Here is an 18,705-nt window from a genome sequence, read left to right as displayed (position 1 = left end):
AATCTTGTAATTCAGGTGGGCTTAAAGCACGTGTCCGGAGTTTTGTAAGAGATCCAACATCTCGAGGTTCCGCCCTCCCTCTGCTTTCATGAGCGACCAAGCCACGCCCCTTTAATTGTGCACGTGCATTATCTGTCGGGTGAAAATGAGAGCCTCCGAGTCCTACAGCATCCTCCATGTGTAGCTGTTTACGGTGGATGTTCAGCAGACGGTGGATATATCCGAGGTAAGCTAGCTAGGGTGCTGCGCAGCTAACTCACCTCTGCTGGGCGAGCGACCGTGCTCTCTGGCTGCGTGCACACGTTGATTGACAGCACGACAAGGCGGAAGCTCGAAATCTATTGGCTGAAGCTGACCGGCACTTTTTCGGATAACATGGGGGTCTATGAGACGAAGGCGGGGCTCATAAATACATTTTTATATTGCTTTATGCTAATATTATATTATAGTATCGAACCAGACTGACACATTTAAGCTCTGTTGAAAAATGATACATACATTGGAAATGAACAGAAACTCCGGACACGAGCTTTAAGCTGATTCTGTGACTGTCTTGGTGTGGCGGTTGAATTTCAGGTCTGAGTCCATCACTAAACCCACATTTCTGCCATGATTTGATGTCCTGACTGGCATGGAGTCGAGATGAGTGCTGACCTTTAACCTTTCCTCTTACGGGCTAAAAACAATAAATAAGCTGTAAAATGTTGTGATACATCCACTCATTCATTTAATTTCTTACACTGACACTGATATGTAGAGCGAGAGGTCATCTGCATAGTATGAGCATTCATGCTGTGAATTTAGCATTGCTGTTGTAGCTTTAGCATTGCTGTTGTAGCGTTAGCATTGCTGTTGTAGCGTTAGCATTGCTGTTGTAGCTTTAGCTTTCTTGTGAATCAGAATGCAACAAATTCAAACTGCAAAACAAACAAAGAGAAACGTGAAACTTCAACGGTAGAAAAATCAACATTTAATCTACAGTTAGAGTCAAACAGGCAAAGTGGAGATACGGTCGTACTTCATGTGTGATCCGAACGGGTAGTTTAGGCACAGGGACATACATTTAAAAATATCATATATTATCGCATATATTATTCTATGTCGCATAAAAGCTCTTTAAACATAACATCTGCACTTCATCATCAGCTGTACAAAAATACATTTAAATCTTTCTCTTTCTCTGCACATTGTGGGCCTGTGTGTGTGTGTGTGTGTGTGTGTGTGTGTGTGTGTGTGTGTGTGTGTGTGAGGTCGTCTTCAGCCGAAGTCGATGCGTGGTCGGTACTCGAGGACCATGGGATATGTCTGAAGGAGAGAAGAGAGAGAGGTGGAATCAATGCTCAGGCTTTACAGCTTAGACCCCGTTTACATGACAACATCTTCAGAATGATGTCAGTTTCCATGGCAACAACAGAAACGCTGAAAACGATGTAGTTTTCATGTTGGGATGACCGGGTTGGATTTTTATTACGGCGACTGTCAACTCCAGATCTACCAAGTCCAGGAGAATCTGGACTGGGACCAGGACCAGGACCGGGACCAGGAGAATCTGGACTCGGGGGTCTTGACTCTCTGGAGGAAAATATTGTTCTTGTTGTCTGTCTACTGAGCATGTGCAGAACAGCTGTTTACTGTGGCTGTGGTGCGCATGCGACACAGCAGCATTTCAGAAAAGTCTCCATAGAAACGGGGCCAGAACATTTTCTTAAAGTTCCAACTTGGGGGCGAGTTTCAAAAAGTTGTTGCAAAACTATGTAAACTAGTCCAAACCAAAGTCCAGAATGACGTCCTCTGAAAATGGATTCCAAACTCACGAAATACTAGTTTTCATCCATGTCCCACATTCATCTTAAAACAAGTCTACAGCTGGGTCAAAACTCTTCTAAAGGTATATAAACTAGTCCAAAACTATGCAAAGTAGTTCAAAACCAAGTCCAGATCTAAGTCTGAAATCAGCCAAATCCTTGACAAAAACCAGCTAAACGTGAGCTTTTTAAATCCAAATTAATTTGAAGTTGCGTAAAACATCTACAGATTTAACACAAGTTGACAACAAGTCCTCTGCTTCTAGTTAACAGATGGTCCATAATCAATATAAAAGCAAGTCTAAAGTCTAAAACCCCAAAACAAATTCACATCACTGCAAACGAGTCTAACACCAAGTCAAAGTCTACAGATGGTCCAAAGCTGGACCACCTGGACCACCAGTATGTAGACTAGGTCAGGACGAAGTCCAATTTCAGTCAGAGCCTTGTCTGAAACTATCAAAAATATGTCTGTAAACCAAGTTCAAGCTAGCCTCAGTGAATGTAAGACAACTGTAGAACCGACTCAACACTAACACTTCAGATTCTTGTCTACTACGGAACCAAAAGGTGAGCCAAACTGGTCTAAAATGGATCCAAACTCACACAAACCAGGTCCAAACTAGTCAACAACCAAGTTCAAAATGAGTTTTAAACTAAAACTAGTCAAAAACTGATCAGAACTGGGACTGAAGCCGAGGCCATGGCTGTCCTAAAGAGCATTAACAACAGTCTAGAGAGTCTAAACCAGGTTTAAGGTCAGTCAGATAAACTAGTCTACAACATATGACCAGGTCCAAAACAGGTCAGAATCCATAACGCACCCAAAAGTAGTCCCCGAGCGTGAACTAGTCTGTAACCATCCCATAAATGAAAGTAGAGCAGACGAGTGCAGCAGTTTTCAGACATGTAACAGCTGACACGACTGCGTTCCAGATAGATGTAATCAGATTACATTACGCCCTTCGGGCTCGGTAATCCCTCCATCACTGCAGGTGAAATAACAGAGACGTCACGGCCGGCCGTGAAACAGGTTGGAAGCAGCGAAAAGACGCGAGCGGCTGCTTTCATGAAACATTCAGCGGGAGGAGGCCGGCGCTCGTGTGGGTGCAGCTGCAGAGTCTCCTGTTTGTGGAGCCGGCCTCCTATTTCTGGCAGCTCCGGGCTGCTGGTGCAGCAGAGTACAGCTGCTGTCATCTCCTCCGGCTTTCTCAATTCTGCTGCATCACGCCCCCCCCCACTTTAAAAAGAAAATGAAAGAGAAACAGGCCTGAACTGGAGCTAACAGTCTGTCAGGATCCGACACCGTTTCACTCAGCGACTCTCCTCCAAACGCTTTAATCGCGCTGCAGAAACACCGGATCTCTGCAGCCTTCAGCTGCTTTCAAGCTTCAAGTGAAACAAATAAATGAGCCTCAGCAGCAAAACGTTTCTATTTTATTTCTGTAGCAACAAATACGACACAGATCACAAACAGCAGTTCCACAGGAGCAACCACAGGAGACGGTGGAAATCAGAAGAAGGTCTGTGCCGTCCTCCCCAAAGCACTCCGGTTCCCCCAGTGGGAAATCCCCAGATCCCAGATGCTGCTCCGGTCTAACGAGGGGTTTCCTGAGCTTCCCAAGATGCCCCAGGTTCCCAATGTGCCTCCTGAGCTGCCCCGGGCCACGGCCTCCTCAGATTTCTGTTCCCAACATGCAATAAAGAAAAGTAAATACGGTGGTTTCAAACCTACAACTCTACCACAGGCAGGGTGGGAATCAAACTCCTGTTATCAAGACATCACGGCTTCTGAAAACCTGTCAGACCAAACGAGTCGAGACTGAGTTGGTCTGAGGTCAAATGTACCCAAAAAGCAGATCCACCTCCCGAGACGTTCCCAAACGAGTCGAAAACCAAAACGAATCCCAAACCAATACAAGTCCAGAACTGGTCCTAAACTACTCTAAAGCTAGTTCCAAACCCAGCCCTAAACTAGTCAAACCAAATCTACAAATGGTCCTGAACGAGCCCAGAACCTCTCTTAGTCCATTTCCCAGATCCTTTTTCAAAACGTGTAGTTCACTGATAGGATCTTGCAGTCCATGTCTAGGACACCTGCTGTCCTTTGAGGATGTTTTCAGCCCGTTATCTCAGTTGCCCGTTCATTCTCTAGACTCTTGTAGTCCATGTCCTGGACTCTTGTCATGTTGGAGACACTTGTGCCTTTTTCTATTCGACCTTCGTTTTTTCCAGACAGCTGCGGTCCACTTTCATGACATTTGTAGTCCATTGTCAAGGGTCGCAGAGTCCATGCCGTGGACTCATATTGTCTATGTCCAGGATACTTCTGGCACCTTGCTCAAGATATTTTTAGTCCCACTTTCTAAATACTTGCAATCCATGTCCAAGACTCATCTCGTCTGTGTCCAAGATACTCAAAGTCACTTTTTTGATCCATCTGTCCTTTTTTAAAGACGGCCGTGGACACTTTTTCAAGACACATAGTCCATTCTCTAAAAATTTGCAGTGTGTGTGTGTGTGTGTGTGTGTGTGTGTTGGCTCTGGATGCTCTGCTCCTTGTGAAGCCCCTGCAGCTCAGCACTCTGGAAATAAACAGGCCTCCCAGCAGGATCAGATTTATCAGGTTAGGAACTGAAGCCGGAGAAAACAGAGTGAGGTTAATATGAAGATCTGGCTGCATGTCCAGAGTGATTCCTCCTCCAGGCCAAAGTCAGCCGGGACGGACTCTAGCCCTATGGGGCTAACTTTGGTAGAGAAGATTGTGAGGGTGATAATTCGCACTTCGTTTTAAATTTAGCGGCTTCACATTTGTTCCGAGATATTTACAGAGACCGATCTGATTAATTCAAAGCGAACTCAGCCAGACTCAGCAGATGCCGACGTGCTAAACAAAATAAATAACCGTCTTCCAGTGATAACAGAGCTTCACAGCTCAGTCTGGAAGGAGGGAAGAGTTCCACTGATGCATTTCCATGGCTTTATTTGAAGGCACCGTGGGGGTAACAGAAGACCACTTTCCTATTCTGACACCCTGAGAGGGGACAGACTGATTTCTCGTCACTCTCCTCTCCCGTCGGTCCTCCGGGATGGAGGGAGAAAATGAAGCGGAGCCGAGGAGATGTCAGGAGGACGAGGCTGATGAACGACTCTCCTTTTTCCTGTCTCCATTCCTGACCCTCACGTTCTGTTTCCACCGCTCACGCTTCTCTGCATCCCTTTTCTTTCCTCGCACTGAATCAGGCCAAGGGTCAAAGTATTACCTAAAAGTCTGAAACCGAATCCACAGCTGTTCTGAAACTAGTTTAAGACCAAGTCCCAAACCTGTCTGAAACCAGTCTAGATCTACTCTAGAGCCAAGTCCACATCTGGTCTGAGACTAGAGTCATTACCTGGAGGCTCAAAGGGCGTCAGAAAGAAAAAAAAAACGTTTCATGAGCTTCAATGATCTTTTCTCCAGCAGACAGCCTGGATGAGCTGCTGACAGGTAGACGGTGAACCGACGAACCCGGCAGTGCCGTCCCCCTTCATCAACCCACCGAAGCACCAAGTCCAGGCGCTCCACATCTGCTGAGTGGCAATCAGCCAATCAGGAGACGCAGAAGTTAAGCGGCAGCTCAGACGGAACGGTTTCGCTGCAGGAGCTGACATGAAAACGCAAAGTTTCCGTCTTTTCGTCAAATAAAAAGTCTCATGTTTAGATGGCAGCGTTCTGATAGCGACGCTGATTTACCGTGGCCATTTAGACAGACACAGAACGCAACCAAGGTTCCAACGAATGTGTGAAAAACAGCCGGACCCAAACTGGTCTGAAACGAGTCCGAAACAGAGTTCCATACTGGTCTCAGACCAAGACCATAAGAGACCTGAAACTAGTTCAAACACAGTTTCAACCCAAGACCACAACTTTTCTCAATGTTCTTTCAAACCACATCAAGAACTAGAGCACAAACCGCATGACTTTAGATAAACATATAGTCCCAGACTAAACCTAGACCTCATCTAGTCTGATGCTCCTGTACATGCCATGTAAAACTGGTCCACCACCAAGCTAGCAAGCTAGCAAAAACTGCTCCCAAACCAGTCCAAGCGTCGTCTGAATCAATTTATTTGAAAGGAGTCCTGAATCAAATCAACAAGTGGAAATCAAACTGGTCTCAAATCAGCCCTAAAACGGACACGAACCAGTCTTCAGCGGGTCTACAGTTAATGTGAGGCGTTTCCCAAACGGTCCCTGTCACTGACGCTCTCTCTCCTTCATTCGTCCTCAAACCAGGCGAGGCTTCAAACAAGAGTCAAAAATAATTTGTCTGTGTTTATCCTTGAGACTCGGCGGTCGGGACATAAATAATTCTGCCGGGCAGATCTGGGAGCGTCCGGGTGGTGAGAGGAGGAGAAGCGCTCGCTCTGATGCCGCCTGGAGATTTAAAAAAAGGACAAATCCCCTTCGGACGTTCAAATTGAGACTGGAAGCAGTGGAGGAGAGGTGGCTTCGCTCTGTCCTCGGTCCTCTGAGGAGACGAACGTCCAGGGTTTCATTTGAGCTTCAGGCTTCTGCTTGGTTTATTCCATCATTTGAAGAAGCGTGGATGTTTTCTCCTTCAGGATTTCACATTCTGCTTCTGAATGAATTCACTAACCAAATTAGGAACTGAAAACAGGAAATAGTTTATTCTTCATATGAAAATGAAGGAGTTTGGTTGCTAGTTTATGTAAAGTTGCATCAGTGAGAGGGAGGAAGATGACAATCTAGATGTTAGAAGGAGGAAGACGCTCTAAAAGCGTTCAGAGCTCCATCTGATCATCTTCCCTGAACAGACTCATTTGAACGCTGCTGCTTGTCGAGTTGTTCTCAGTGAACGGCCTGCAGACGGCGTCCTTTCAGCGTCGGGTTAATCGGTCTTGACTACAGCTCCACTCACACCTCCGTCCTCTCCTCCGCCTGTTTCCCCTCCAGAGATGGAACTGATCCCCGCCGGAGCTGCAGCTGCAGGAGCTTCAGCCGAGGAGCCGCCGGGCCCGGAGCTCCGGCGTCGTCCTGCTGACCCGGCGAGACGCCTCCTGCCGGGCGTCCGGTCTGCACCGCCAGGCAGCTTTCAGCCGCTCGTCCCTCATGAACACGTGAACGCTCGGCTCCTGCGGGAACCTTCGCTCACGTTCGCCGGCGAGACGCGGCACGCCACGGGTCAAACCGGAAACCCTTCACTGGGGGCGGAGGCGGCGCTCAGCATTACTGCCTTCTGCTGTCTCGCTGTGCTTGATGTTTGGGGTTTTTGTTTGGAAGTTGCACACATTGGTTTGTTATGGTTGGTTTAGCATGAGAAACTGCAAGATCATTATCTGGAGGCAAGAGCTTCTGTATGGTGAAAAGTTACTATTTCACTCAACTCCAGTTTACTGGAGGAGCCTCTTGATTGATTGAAACCTTTATTGTCCCCTCTGGGGAAAATCAGACATTTAAAAAGAGGAAGACAAACAGAAAAACAGAGTTCACAGTGCAATAAATATAAACACACTGCTGGTCCAATAAATATGCAGAGCAAACTAGTAATTTGCTAAAATGCATCAAGTGCAGCTAAAAGTCCCAAGTCAGTCAGCCCATCAACCCGGTCTCCCCGTGCCTGCAGGGCCTGGTTGTAGAGTCGGAGTACAGCTGGAATAAACGACTGTCCAAATCTCTTTGTGCCCTGACGGGGGAGGATAAATCTGTCGCTCAATTATGTCGCTTCAACGTTCTGCTCTTCATAATTCGCTCTTAGCGTTAGCATGCTCAAATGGCTTTCCTTTAGCTTTCCTTTTTAAAGAGGTGACTGCCATATGTGTTGTAATGTAGCGGCTCTGCAAATGTCTCTTCATTTGCTGTTCTGTCTTTCATATAATGCATTAAAATGATCGATCAATCAACCACATAATTTAGATATTTATATGCAATAAAGAGATATTCTCCTGGAGTCCATGTTAGAGAGGAGAACCTCACGCCTGAAACACAACTCCAACGCTTCAACGTTCTGCTCTTCGTACCATCTGAACACAAACTGAGACGCTGAGCTGATGAGACGAGGAGCTCGATGTTCAGAAGACGAGGAAATAAACTTCAGAACGTCACACTTTAACACACAAACAAACCCACAATGTGTGGTGCCAGCTTCCGGGCCCACAAAGACAGGAATCCAGAGATCTCACACACACACACACACACACACACACACACACACACACACACACACACACACACACACACGCGGGTGTGAAGAGGAAGCGAGCCTCACGTTCTCTCCGTGCAGCCTCCACCTCGTCATGTAGATGAACTCCAGAGTGTGATCTCGGCCCATGATTTCGCCGTTACACAACACGTCCAGCTGCACACACAAACACAGGAAACACACACTGAGCAGCAGACGAGCGCGGCGGTGTGTGTGATGAGGACGGGGCGGCGCCGGCGAAGTGAGCGGGTCTGACAGCCGGCGGCGAAGGGGAAGTTCGGTGTGGGAGGCTGCACCGTGCACCACGTTTCACCCCCGCGGTTCAGTTTACACTCCTGGTTTTATTGATGAATAAATTCCACTCGACGCTCTGAACCTCCGCCGGCACTGAGCTCAGGGAGGCCGGCAGCATCGCTGCTACCAGGCAGCATGAGCCGCAGGAAGCCGAAGCTTCAGAGGAAATCAGGGGTGAAGCTGTGAGCGAGAGCCTTATCTGACACTGCTCAAAGAGGCTTTCTCCAGAGAACAGTCTGCTCCGAATTCTTTAACTCTTTCATCACAGTTACAACATAATCTCTGACAATTAGCATGGCGCTAAGCTGCTTCCTGATTGTTGACGATATTCCTGCACTCCTGTTGACAGAAGGAGGAGCTTCACTAATCCTGAACTGACTCAGTCCTCAGACAGCAACACGAAACTGACGGAACCTCAGAGAACATCCAGCATGAGGGTTAGCCTCTGCTAACAGCAGATTATAGAGCATCTTCCTCCTCTAACACCAGATTATAGAGCATCTTCCTCCCACTAATTGATGTAAACTGAACAATGATGTGGAAACTTTGGTTTATTGCTGGAATAAACAAAGGAAAACTCAGCTAAACTGTGCTTCCTGCTCTTAATAGCTTTGAAGAAGATGAAGACAAACGGCTGAAGTCTTTAAATGTGTTGAAGTGTTTAGAAGTGGAGGTTTGTAATCCCAGGTTTCGGGCAGAAGGTGGAAGACTCTGTTACCTCGTACGAGCTCGGCAGCTTTAGTTTAAGACTGAGAAACTTCTTAATTGTTCCCACGGTGACTCGACTGGAGCAGCGGATGAACCTCTTCATCAAGTCCTAATTGGAAGAGAGACAAAGTCTATTACGGGCTGATTGATCACGAGAGGCGTCTCAAAGATAAATGTGTGTTTTTCCTGGACGGGCAGCGAGATCGCCGGCCGGCCTCTGGAGGAGGCGCCGCGCATTTTCAGAGAAGAGAGCCGCGATCACGTACACACACCGTGACACTGCCGTCCGCCGCCTGCCCGCCGTTGCGTAGGCAGTCCAGACAGATGGCGATCTGAGGGTCATTTCTGTGGTAGTCCTCGCCGCCGCCGTCGTCGTCGCCGGCCCCGTCGCCGCCGTCGCCTCTGGCGTCGGGCGGCCCGAGCCTCGGACACCGCAGGGCTTCTGCTACAGTAACGGACAAAATGACGGCATACAGACGGATAACATGACAATTTACTGTGTTTTTTAGCAGTTACAGCATTTTAATAAAACCCACATAGCCTCGTTTCATCATCGTTCCTCTTTTCTTCTAAACTTCCTGTTTAATCTAACGTGCAGCAACATTATAATTCTACATTATTAAAGTTATTATTAGTTCACTGTTTAAAGCTGTCTCTGGCAGAACTGAGTTTACTTCCCAACACGGGATTCATCATCCAAGACCTGCTGCAGGGGTTCCAGAGACCCTGAGCTTGGTTCAGGACCTGCTACAGAGATTTGTTCTCTGGTTCGGTGCAGAAGCAGCAGACCAGTTGGACGAAGCTGCAGGTGAAATCTATTCTTTCTTGCTCCATACTGGCTCCAGGTGTGCTCGGGGAGGGAAATGGACCTCTCTTTCACGCTCACCTTGGCCGTTCTCTTTGGGCTGATTTCTTTTCCAGAATTCAAGTTCTTGCTGTTCTTCTTCTAAAGTGCAAGAACAGACAGAAACAGGGAACCTGAGCACCCGGCAGCCGACGTCGTCGTTCCAGACACACAGAGGAGACAGAACTACCAAACTCACTCTCTCGGAGTCCAGGCACCAGCTTGAAAATGATCTCCTCCAGAGTGTTGTCCAGCCTGAGAACAGAGAGGCAGTGAGAACAGGTTCCCAAGAACTACTGGAAGAGGTCCATGAACAGCGATAATGAGATGAAAGAGAACGTTCTCAGAAACAGAACAAAGAGGAATCATGTTCTACCTGAGCATCTCCAGCGGGTTGGTCTCGTGCACCTGAATGCCACATTTGGGACAGTCGTTACTCTCCTCAAAATGCTGCACGATGCAACTCTTACAGACTGGAAGAGACAAAACAACGCTCTCGTTAGCAGGTTAGCTTCAACAACGGTCCAATCAGCTTCACCCGTTAGCTTCTTCTACATCAGTTCAGCTTCTTTGCTGGAGACTTCGATGATCTGCTGGCATGCGATCCTCTTCGCTGACAGGTCAGTGTTTCCTCCAGAGCCTTTACGGCTGGACGGTTACCTTCGTTTTTGGCAGTTTGCCGTGTTTAATCACCGAAGAGCCTCTCTGACACGTTAATGCAACACAGCCACAAAGTTAAAGGAAGATCGGCACTACTGTCTGGTTCAGTTGGTTCCATTATGACTTTAGTTTGCTCATAAGTATTTTGCGTTCTTCTTTTCAGAGAAATTGATTTTTAAAACACGTTAAAACAGGTTTCGACGGTCTGCTTTGTTCTGAAGATGGAGGAAAACCATCGAACACCGTCAGAACATGTCAAAGGTAAGTTTTAAAACCTGAAAAAAGAAAGCAAAATACTTCTGAAGCTGCTTCCTGTCTGTAAAAGTTTGAGCTTGTTTGTTTCAGATGTTTCACATACAGTAGAAACCAGGCGGTCGGGATGTGAACTCCATTCAGGAGACGGTTTATTTCCCAGATGTGCACACATCAGTGTGGAGATGTGACGGTAACAGGTTCAGCGACTGGACAAAATCCTGCAGGAGACTGTTTCAGCTTCTGACCACAGACTTCCTTCATCTCCACCCCGCCGGCGTCGGACTCACCAGATCCCAACACTGGTTTTAATCTGTCTCTGGACTTTGGAAATATTCTAGGTCCCAACACGGGCGGTTTTTCTGGTTCCTCCAGTCATGCTGACGAAGCACTAATACTGCAGTGTGTGTATGTGTGTGTGTGTGTGTGTGTGTACTCACAGGTGTGCAGGCACTCAGTGACCGTGGTGGGTTTGATCAGGTAACCTCGACACAGATAGCAGGTGATGAAATGGTTAAAGTCTTTGACCAGGTGTTTTCTTCCTGCAGCCGCCATCTTTGAAGGTTGATTTCCTCTGTTTGTTCCAGAGAAGTGTCTTCGTCCAGGTTCAGAAGAGTCCGGCGGAGTCTGCAGGCCCGTCAGAGTCCTTCCTTCAGTTTTTTATTGACAGGCGAGCATCAGAGCAGCGTGTGAGTGAACGTCAGTGAGCGGAACATGAGATCCTACTGTGTGAAATCCTGCTCCATGTTTGCCTCCAACTTTAAAATCATTCCTTCTCGCGAAACATCTCCCGCCCAGATTGTATTCCGTCTTCACTCGTCCACGCTCGTCCCATCGAGCTGGGGAAGCGCCCGGCGTTTCAAACACACACGTGGAGGCGGGTCCCTTCCTCGCTGCGCCATTTTCACTCCATGAGACGCCGGCGGCCTCGTCCCGGTCTGCTGCTGTCTTCACTGTCCTGCCAGGAAACGGTGACTCAAGCCGTGTGACGTCCTCCTGACTCAAACTGAGGTCACCTGCAGAGGAGAAGAGGCACAAACGTTAGCTAAAACCTACCTGACATGCTAAGCACTGGTGTGGTTTGAATCTATTCAAAAGTTCTACAGAATAGCAGAAATAGATTTAAAATCTGCATCTTAAAAGCACTGCTGCTCGTCTCGATATGGTCAATCAGGAAGACAGACAGATGGATGAAAAAGTGCACACAGTCCACACTGGATGTGGCAGAAAGATGGATGACGTTTCAGGAACTTAGTGAATTTCTACACACACACACCGCTCGCTTTCAGTCGAGCTGCTGTAGGTTTATCCTGCCAAGGCTGGGCTATAAAGGACAAATGGATGGAGGAATGAAGGAATACGAACAATGTTTAATAAGGGCATCGACCACCAGTGGCACTTATAACTGTGTATAAATGTGTGTAAATGTCATCCCACTGAGGAACAAATCTACCTTCGGGTATTAATAAAGTAACCTGAACCTGAACCTGAACCTGAACCACAGAGGTCATATTGGACCATTTTTGTAGCCATGCTGCTGCAGGTTCAGACTGCCAAGAAAGGAATACAGACGGATGGAAGGATGGATGAATGGATGGATAGATGGATGGATGGATGGATGCCAAAAACCAACAGAACTGTAGCAGATTAAAGAGAAGCCAGCACGGCATCGATTAAATGGTGAAAAGTTTCCCTATAGGAGGCAAAATGTTGAACCACTTCTGCAATTTATTTCAATGCCAAACTTCATTTCTCATGAAGCCACCACTCCATATTTGATTTGATTTGGTCATTCGTGTCCTGAAGGCAGGGTCATTGTGCACCGACGACGTACAGGGAAAAGCTGTTATTCTGGTAAGTTTCAGTATGTTTCCAGTTCAGAGGACAGCGATTGTAGAACAGCAGGTCATTCTCAGGTTTGTTTCCTGGATCCAACATTTTCCAGGTGAGCGGTCTGATTCAAAGACGTTTCGAGGAGATAAAAGAGCTTCTTTCTCCTTTATCACCGCCGCTCTGTGTCTACCAGAATGGCAGAGGTTGGGGTTTATCCACATGCTGCTGTTCAGCCAGCGCTCTGCCAGGAACCATCACAACAGAACCACACACGATGAATCCCGCTTGTTCCACCTCAGACTTTCAGACTTTCAGACATTACTTAGCTGTGGTTTGATCCAACTTGATCTGATTCTTGTTTTTCTGTTTTCTGATTCAGTCTTTCTGATAGTGGCACTGTGTGATTATGACAAAGAGCTTTCTCATCACTTTCCAATCAAGAGTGATTTTTCTTCTCCTGTCAAGACGATAATACTTTTCAGCTCCGGCTCAAACCAAAGTCATTCACAGGTTTCTGATGACGCCTCTATTTGATGCATTTCCCCATTTCTGAAGTTTTGTCTACAAATAAGAGGAGCGTAGCCTTTATCAACCAGCCATGACATTAGAACGTTTCTGTGGTTTCTGCACCGAGGTGTTAGCACGTTGGTTAGTTTAACCGGTATGTCCCACACATCCCTCAGGTGCTCTGTTGGATTGAGATACAGAGATCTGACACCTCAGAGTGGTCACTATGTTCCTTTAAAAAGTTTCAACCAACCACATGAATGAGGTTACAGCCTCACAGGAACTTCTACAGCAGTTTAGGCTAAAGGGGCTCGTCTGCTGGATGGAGAGCTTCACCAGTCAGTTCTGAGAGATCCGCCCCCCACCAGGAAGACCCCCGAGAGCTGCAGGTAAGATACTGTAACACCACAGATATGGAGAGTTAAAGCTCCTGTCCGGAGTGTCCGTTCGTTTCCAACGTATGTATCATTTTTTAACAGAGCTTAAATGTGTCAGTCTGGTTCGATACTATAATATAATATTAGCATAAAGCAATATAAAAATGTATTTATGAGCCCACCTTCGTCTCATAGACCCCCATGTTATCCGAAAAAGCACCGGTCAGCTTCAGCCAATAGATTTCGAGCTTCCACTTTGTCATGCTGTCAATCAACGTGTGCTCGCAGCCAGAGAGCAAGGTCGCTCACCCAGCAGAGGTGAGTTAGCTCCGCAGCGCTCACCTCGGATATATCCACTGTCTGCTGAACATCCACCGTGAACAGCTAAACATGGAGGATGCTGTAGGACTCGGAGGCTCTCATTTTCACCCGACAGATAATGCGCGTGCACAATTAAAGGGGTGTGGCTTGGTCGCTCATGAAAGCAGAGGGAGGGCGGAACCTCGAGGCGTTGGATTAAAAAAAACTCTCTCTTTCAAAACTCCGGACACGAGCTTTAAGTGTGCTGCTCAGTCCTGAATTCTACAGCTCTTCTCTGACAAAGGCAACATTTACTACACCATCATCTGCATACGTGGGAACATTTCTTCATACAGACGCTGAGGGCACGTCTAATAAAAGGAGCTGACAGGCATTATTGTTGTATGACAAAGAACAAAGCAAGTACTGGCCGACCATGCAAACTGCAGCATTTTCAGAGTTTTTAAGTTCACCGTGAGTATTTTCAAATCACCATCACCTGAACTTTGCAAGAACAACAAATCCCAAAAATTACACTGTTTCCAATCAATTGCCGGGTACATGAGGCTAAATGTTCTTTTGCACCCTGATATGTTCCACCTGCTGACAAGATCCATCAGAATGGTCATAATGTAATGGCTGATCTGTGTGTCATCTACTTGAGTGACAAATCTGTGTGAATGAATCTCTTCCAGTCAACAGTAACACTGCTCACATTGCTTCACTACTATCTCAAATAAAACCATCAAGCTGAAGCATCTTGAGCGATTCTGTTACGTTTTAATTTGTTGATTATATTGACACATTTGGTAAATCCTAAGAAATGTATTATCAGCAAATAGTGATGCAATCTTTCATCCAAAAGAGCCTTCTGCAGTTCTGAGGTGCATTCCTTTCTATGATTAGCTCCACCCTCCAACCTGCCCCCATTCCTTCCCCACTTTGATGGATCTGAGTGAATTTCAGTCCTCTGGACTTCAGATTCTAAACCACAGCAGCTCACAGGTTCCACATTTACTGTGCAACTGCTTCAAACTGCTTCACAGAGCTTTAGGATGTCGGTGCTTACAGTAAAGAGTGTGGACGCGGGATTAGTCACTCGTCTCAGATCTGACTCATTCCCGACTTCGGTAAACAAACATCGGTTCATCCCATTACCTGATACCAGAGACAGACAAACACTAATCGCCAGGCAGAAGACGCTCCCGAGAAAAGTGTCTGTTTCATGAGAACGAGATCTCATCATCAGAGACGTGTGCTCCTCACCATCACGACACACAAGAAACAAATTCAGCTTTAAGTACAAAAATTAAGGACAAATATGCACAGGTGTGTCAGACAAACATTAGGATGAACTGTAAAAAAAAAGTTTGCCAAAATTAAAGTCAAGCAGCCAAAATTGTTAGATATATTGCATAAAAACTAAAATATTGTAAGTCTTTAATTGTATAGTCCTTTAAGTTAAAATTGTGATACAGTATCTGAAATCCTGGAATTTTCATGTATTTATTTTTCTTTAAATCCGAGTCGACATAATTATCATAATGAAGATTAAAAATCTCATTGAAACTTGTTAGATTATAAGTTATAGATGGAGATATAACAGAAAACATTACAGTTTCTTTGATATTTTCATATTTGAGAACAACCGATTTTGAATTTCTGATTCCTGATTAACAGGTGTTTCCACTGTCGACTAAAATTTGAACGTTCCTAAAAATTACAACAATAATAATGTAACAACAAATAATAAATAAAAAGATATTTGAAAAATGATTAGAGGATTAGAATAAACTGAATGTTAAATTTTTCACATAATTTTGTAAAAAAAAAAAGTGAAACAGACTTTGAAAATGTTTAAAAATAACTGAATCTGAAAATCTTTTCATACATCATTGTTTTTAATCTTAGCTAGTTAGCTATAAACTATAAAAGTTAAAAAACGTGGATTTTATCAGACGGTTGTTTTACAGATGGAGAACACATTTAGAACCTTCAAAATCTAACAGTATCAGTAAAACTGTTGAAAACAGTGCAAATGTTTAAATACCTGACAGAACCTTCCATTCTCACGCAACACACCTGACGCACGCACGGTGCGTCAGCGTGCGTGCGTCAGGTGTATGTGCGTATACACATGCAGAGCAAAGCAGAGTAGCACGCACGCGGGGGGGGGGGGGGGGGGGGGGGGGGGGGGGGGGGTGAAGGGGGGCGTGTGGCTGCTTTTTGCTAGAAAAATCCAAAGTGCGCAGCTCCGAGATCCCGCCTCGCACGCGCACCGCCGCCTCGCACGCGCCCTGTTTATTCCCACGGAGCGGATCTGCTTATCTCATCGCGCGGCCGCGTCACGCTCTACGTCACCCGTGTCAAAACAACATCAATGGACGACACGCGCGCGCCACGGCGATATGTAACGACAAGGCGCGTGTACGCATGCGAACATGCGTAGCGGGTATACACACCTACTGTACAGTGCACGCACGTGTGCTCAGTAAAAGTTGCGTGGCTCCACGTCACGTCGCTTAGCGTGAATGTGCGGCGAGAAACAGAGAAACAGATCCCGCGTGTGCGCGTGCACGGTGACGCACTTAGTGTGTGGAGGGGGAGGGGGAGGGGGAGGGGGGGAGGTCCGGCCAGGAGCGTCAAAGTTTGGCTCAAACGGAACGCGGATGAATTCCGCATCCGCGCAGAAACGAGAAGGAAAAGGCGACCCTCACCTCCGGTTCGCCCCGCGGCCGGCCGCCGCTGTCCACCATGACACCGCCCCGCTGCTCCGCCGGCTCAGCCTGCTCCGTGTGCCGCGGCTGAGCAGGGAACGCGGAACTGGTCGGCTCGGATCTGCCCCGGTCCGCCCAGCAGCCGCGGCAGCAGGCGGAGCGGCAGAGCGGCGCGGCGGAGCGACGCGGCGGAGCGGCGCGGCAGAGCGGCGCGGCAGAGCACCGGAGCGGCGCGGCGACGCGGCAGAAAGAGGAGCGGCAGAGCGGCGCGGCGGAGCGACGCGGCAGAGCGGCGCGGCAGAGCGGCAGAAGGAGGGGCAGCGGTGGGCGGGAAGCCACCAGCAGAGAAACTGAAAGACACACACACAAGCACGCGCGCGCACACACACACTCACGCACACGCACACAACGTTTGATTCCACATAAAACGGATTGTTTTTACAGGGAGAACATGCAAACAAAAAACAAACGAATGTGAGGTGACAGGGCAAACCGCTGCATCGTCACTCACTTTCTGGAGCAATTTCTTGATTGAATGACTGAAAAAAGTTTATTATTTCAGCATCTTTTCCCAAAGTTTAACTTTCACGTTTAAGAAGAATAAAGATGGAAGAATAAACTTTATTTAAGACGCTGCTTTTGATAACTGTGAGTGAATGAGGTCAATGCAGATGCTGAGGTCTCTCTCTCTCTCTCTCTCTCTCTCTCTCTCTCAGACACACACACACACATACATATACACACACACACACATTGTAATAAAGAAGGACGTCTGGACTTCCGTTGATTATTCTAACTAAAAGTAAAACACTGTTAGAACGGCCGTGTCGTGTAGTAAAACGCTGTTTTCGATGTCAGTTGAAGTAAATACAGGAAGTCGTTGCAGGAATAAAGAGCACTTTGCACTTTTACCTCAATACTGAGTTGGCATGAGTTACTTTCTTTTATAACTGAAAGTAGGTCATTGAACACATACAGCTCATTTTTTATATTCATGATGATATTCATTTTAGTTGTTAGATGTTAGTCTATTTTTATATTTATATTATTACACAGTAATGCAGTCAGTGTCAGGAGGATGTTCTATATTCTGGACGTTCGCTGAAGTCAGTGGGAGGAAGATGCTCTGTTGCTGTCCGGAGGTCAGGAGTCAGTGGAGGATGAATAAGATGCTCTTTTAGTGGACAAAGTTGGTCATATTAGTAACAGATAATGCAAATGCCTCATGCTAAAGCTGTCTCAATTAATGTGCTGCTTTTTGCAGCCCTTGAATGGATCCGAGCCGTCTTCCCTTCATTTATACATTTCCTCCTTAAACTGATCGAAAATTTAACCAGGAAAAAAAAGAGAGAGAAGCACCTCAAACTGAAAACTGATCTCCGGATCAGTCGTCTTTTAGCCGCAGACTGAATCGTTTGAGCGAACAGTGGATCGGTCCTCGGGACCTGAGTGTGTCGTGACGGCTGTCGGGAGCAGCTGCTTCCTGCATCAGTTTGTGGTCGCTCACATGTTGATCTGTGGATTTTCCACACAGTTTGGAGGGAAAAGTCTTGGGTGACTCAGACGAGGGGCCACCGGAGGGAAAGTCTTCAGCGGCATCGGCCGGCGGGACGGGACCTCTTGTTTTGGGGAAGTGGAATGTGTCGTCATGGTAACCACGCTTCCCGTCTCGCAGTGGGACAAAAAAGAAAATTCTGAAGAGTCACTTTTATGTCGGAGGGGACTCGGGGTTCAGGACTCTGGTGTTTCCAGCGAAGCGGAAGAATCTTTTTTGGTCAAACTGGAGGATTTTTCTTTCACATGATGCAGCGGGATTAACGCCCGAGCATCTGAAGCTCAACACCTGAAAGTCAGTATGAGGCTCATCCTGAGTCCCTCTGGGTCAGAGTGCAATGAGACAACGCTTTGTGCTGGTTACATCGGCTCAAGGGTGGACGATGCTCTATAATCTGGAGGTTAGTGGGGGTGAGCCAGAGGAGGAGAGTGTGATATTTAGACACACTTTCTGACACACAAATGGCTATATTGACTTTTACATATCGGGGTGGACGAAGGCAGATGGAGATAAAACGATATTAAGACAAACTGAAAGTGTTGTTCTGTCTCACTTCCTGCTGCTCGTCTTCTCCACTGAAACTCTCCCACCACAGCAGTGGAATCAGACTGAAGGGTTATCACTTGTGAAACCACTTTGTGTGTGTCTCT

General features: G+C 46.8%; 1 protein-coding gene across 4 annotated transcripts; it reads right to left on the bottom strand.

The window, feature by feature from the left end:
• Positions 1-947: 947 nt before the first annotated feature.
• On the bottom strand, positions 948-16,634 carry LOC115399097 (polycomb group RING finger protein 5-B). Of its 4 annotated transcripts, none has more exons than XM_030106290.1 (9): positions 16,501-16,634; positions 11,207-11,782; positions 10,231-10,327; positions 10,054-10,109; positions 9,897-9,956; positions 9,277-9,452; positions 9,021-9,119; positions 8,075-8,164; positions 948-1,305 (listed from the first exon to the last, which is right to left on the bottom strand). In XM_030106290.1, exons 2-9 carry the CDS (start codon positions 11,319-11,321, stop codon positions 1,258-1,260), a joined length of 741 nt encoding a protein of 246 aa, XP_029962150.1. In that variant the 5' UTR covers positions 11,322-11,782; positions 16,501-16,634; the 3' UTR covers positions 948-1,257. The 4 variants fall into 4 exon arrangements, with proteins under 4 accessions (XP_029962150.1, XP_029962148.1, XP_029962151.1 ...); XM_030106288.1 differs by having other exon boundaries at positions 9,277-9,455; positions 16,501-16,632; XM_030106291.1 differs by having other exon boundaries at positions 9,283-9,455; positions 16,501-16,632.
• Between the last annotated feature and the right edge of the window lie 2,071 nt (positions 16,635-18,705).

This window comes from Salarias fasciatus, chromosome 13 (genome assembly GCF_902148845.1).
Source record: "Salarias fasciatus chromosome 13, fSalaFa1.1, whole genome shotgun sequence".
NCBI classification, from domain to species: domain Eukaryota; kingdom Metazoa; phylum Chordata; class Actinopteri; order Blenniiformes; family Blenniidae; genus Salarias; species Salarias fasciatus.
The sequence above is the reverse complement of the archived record's forward strand: the minus strand, read 5'-3'. Positions and strand labels throughout refer to the sequence as shown.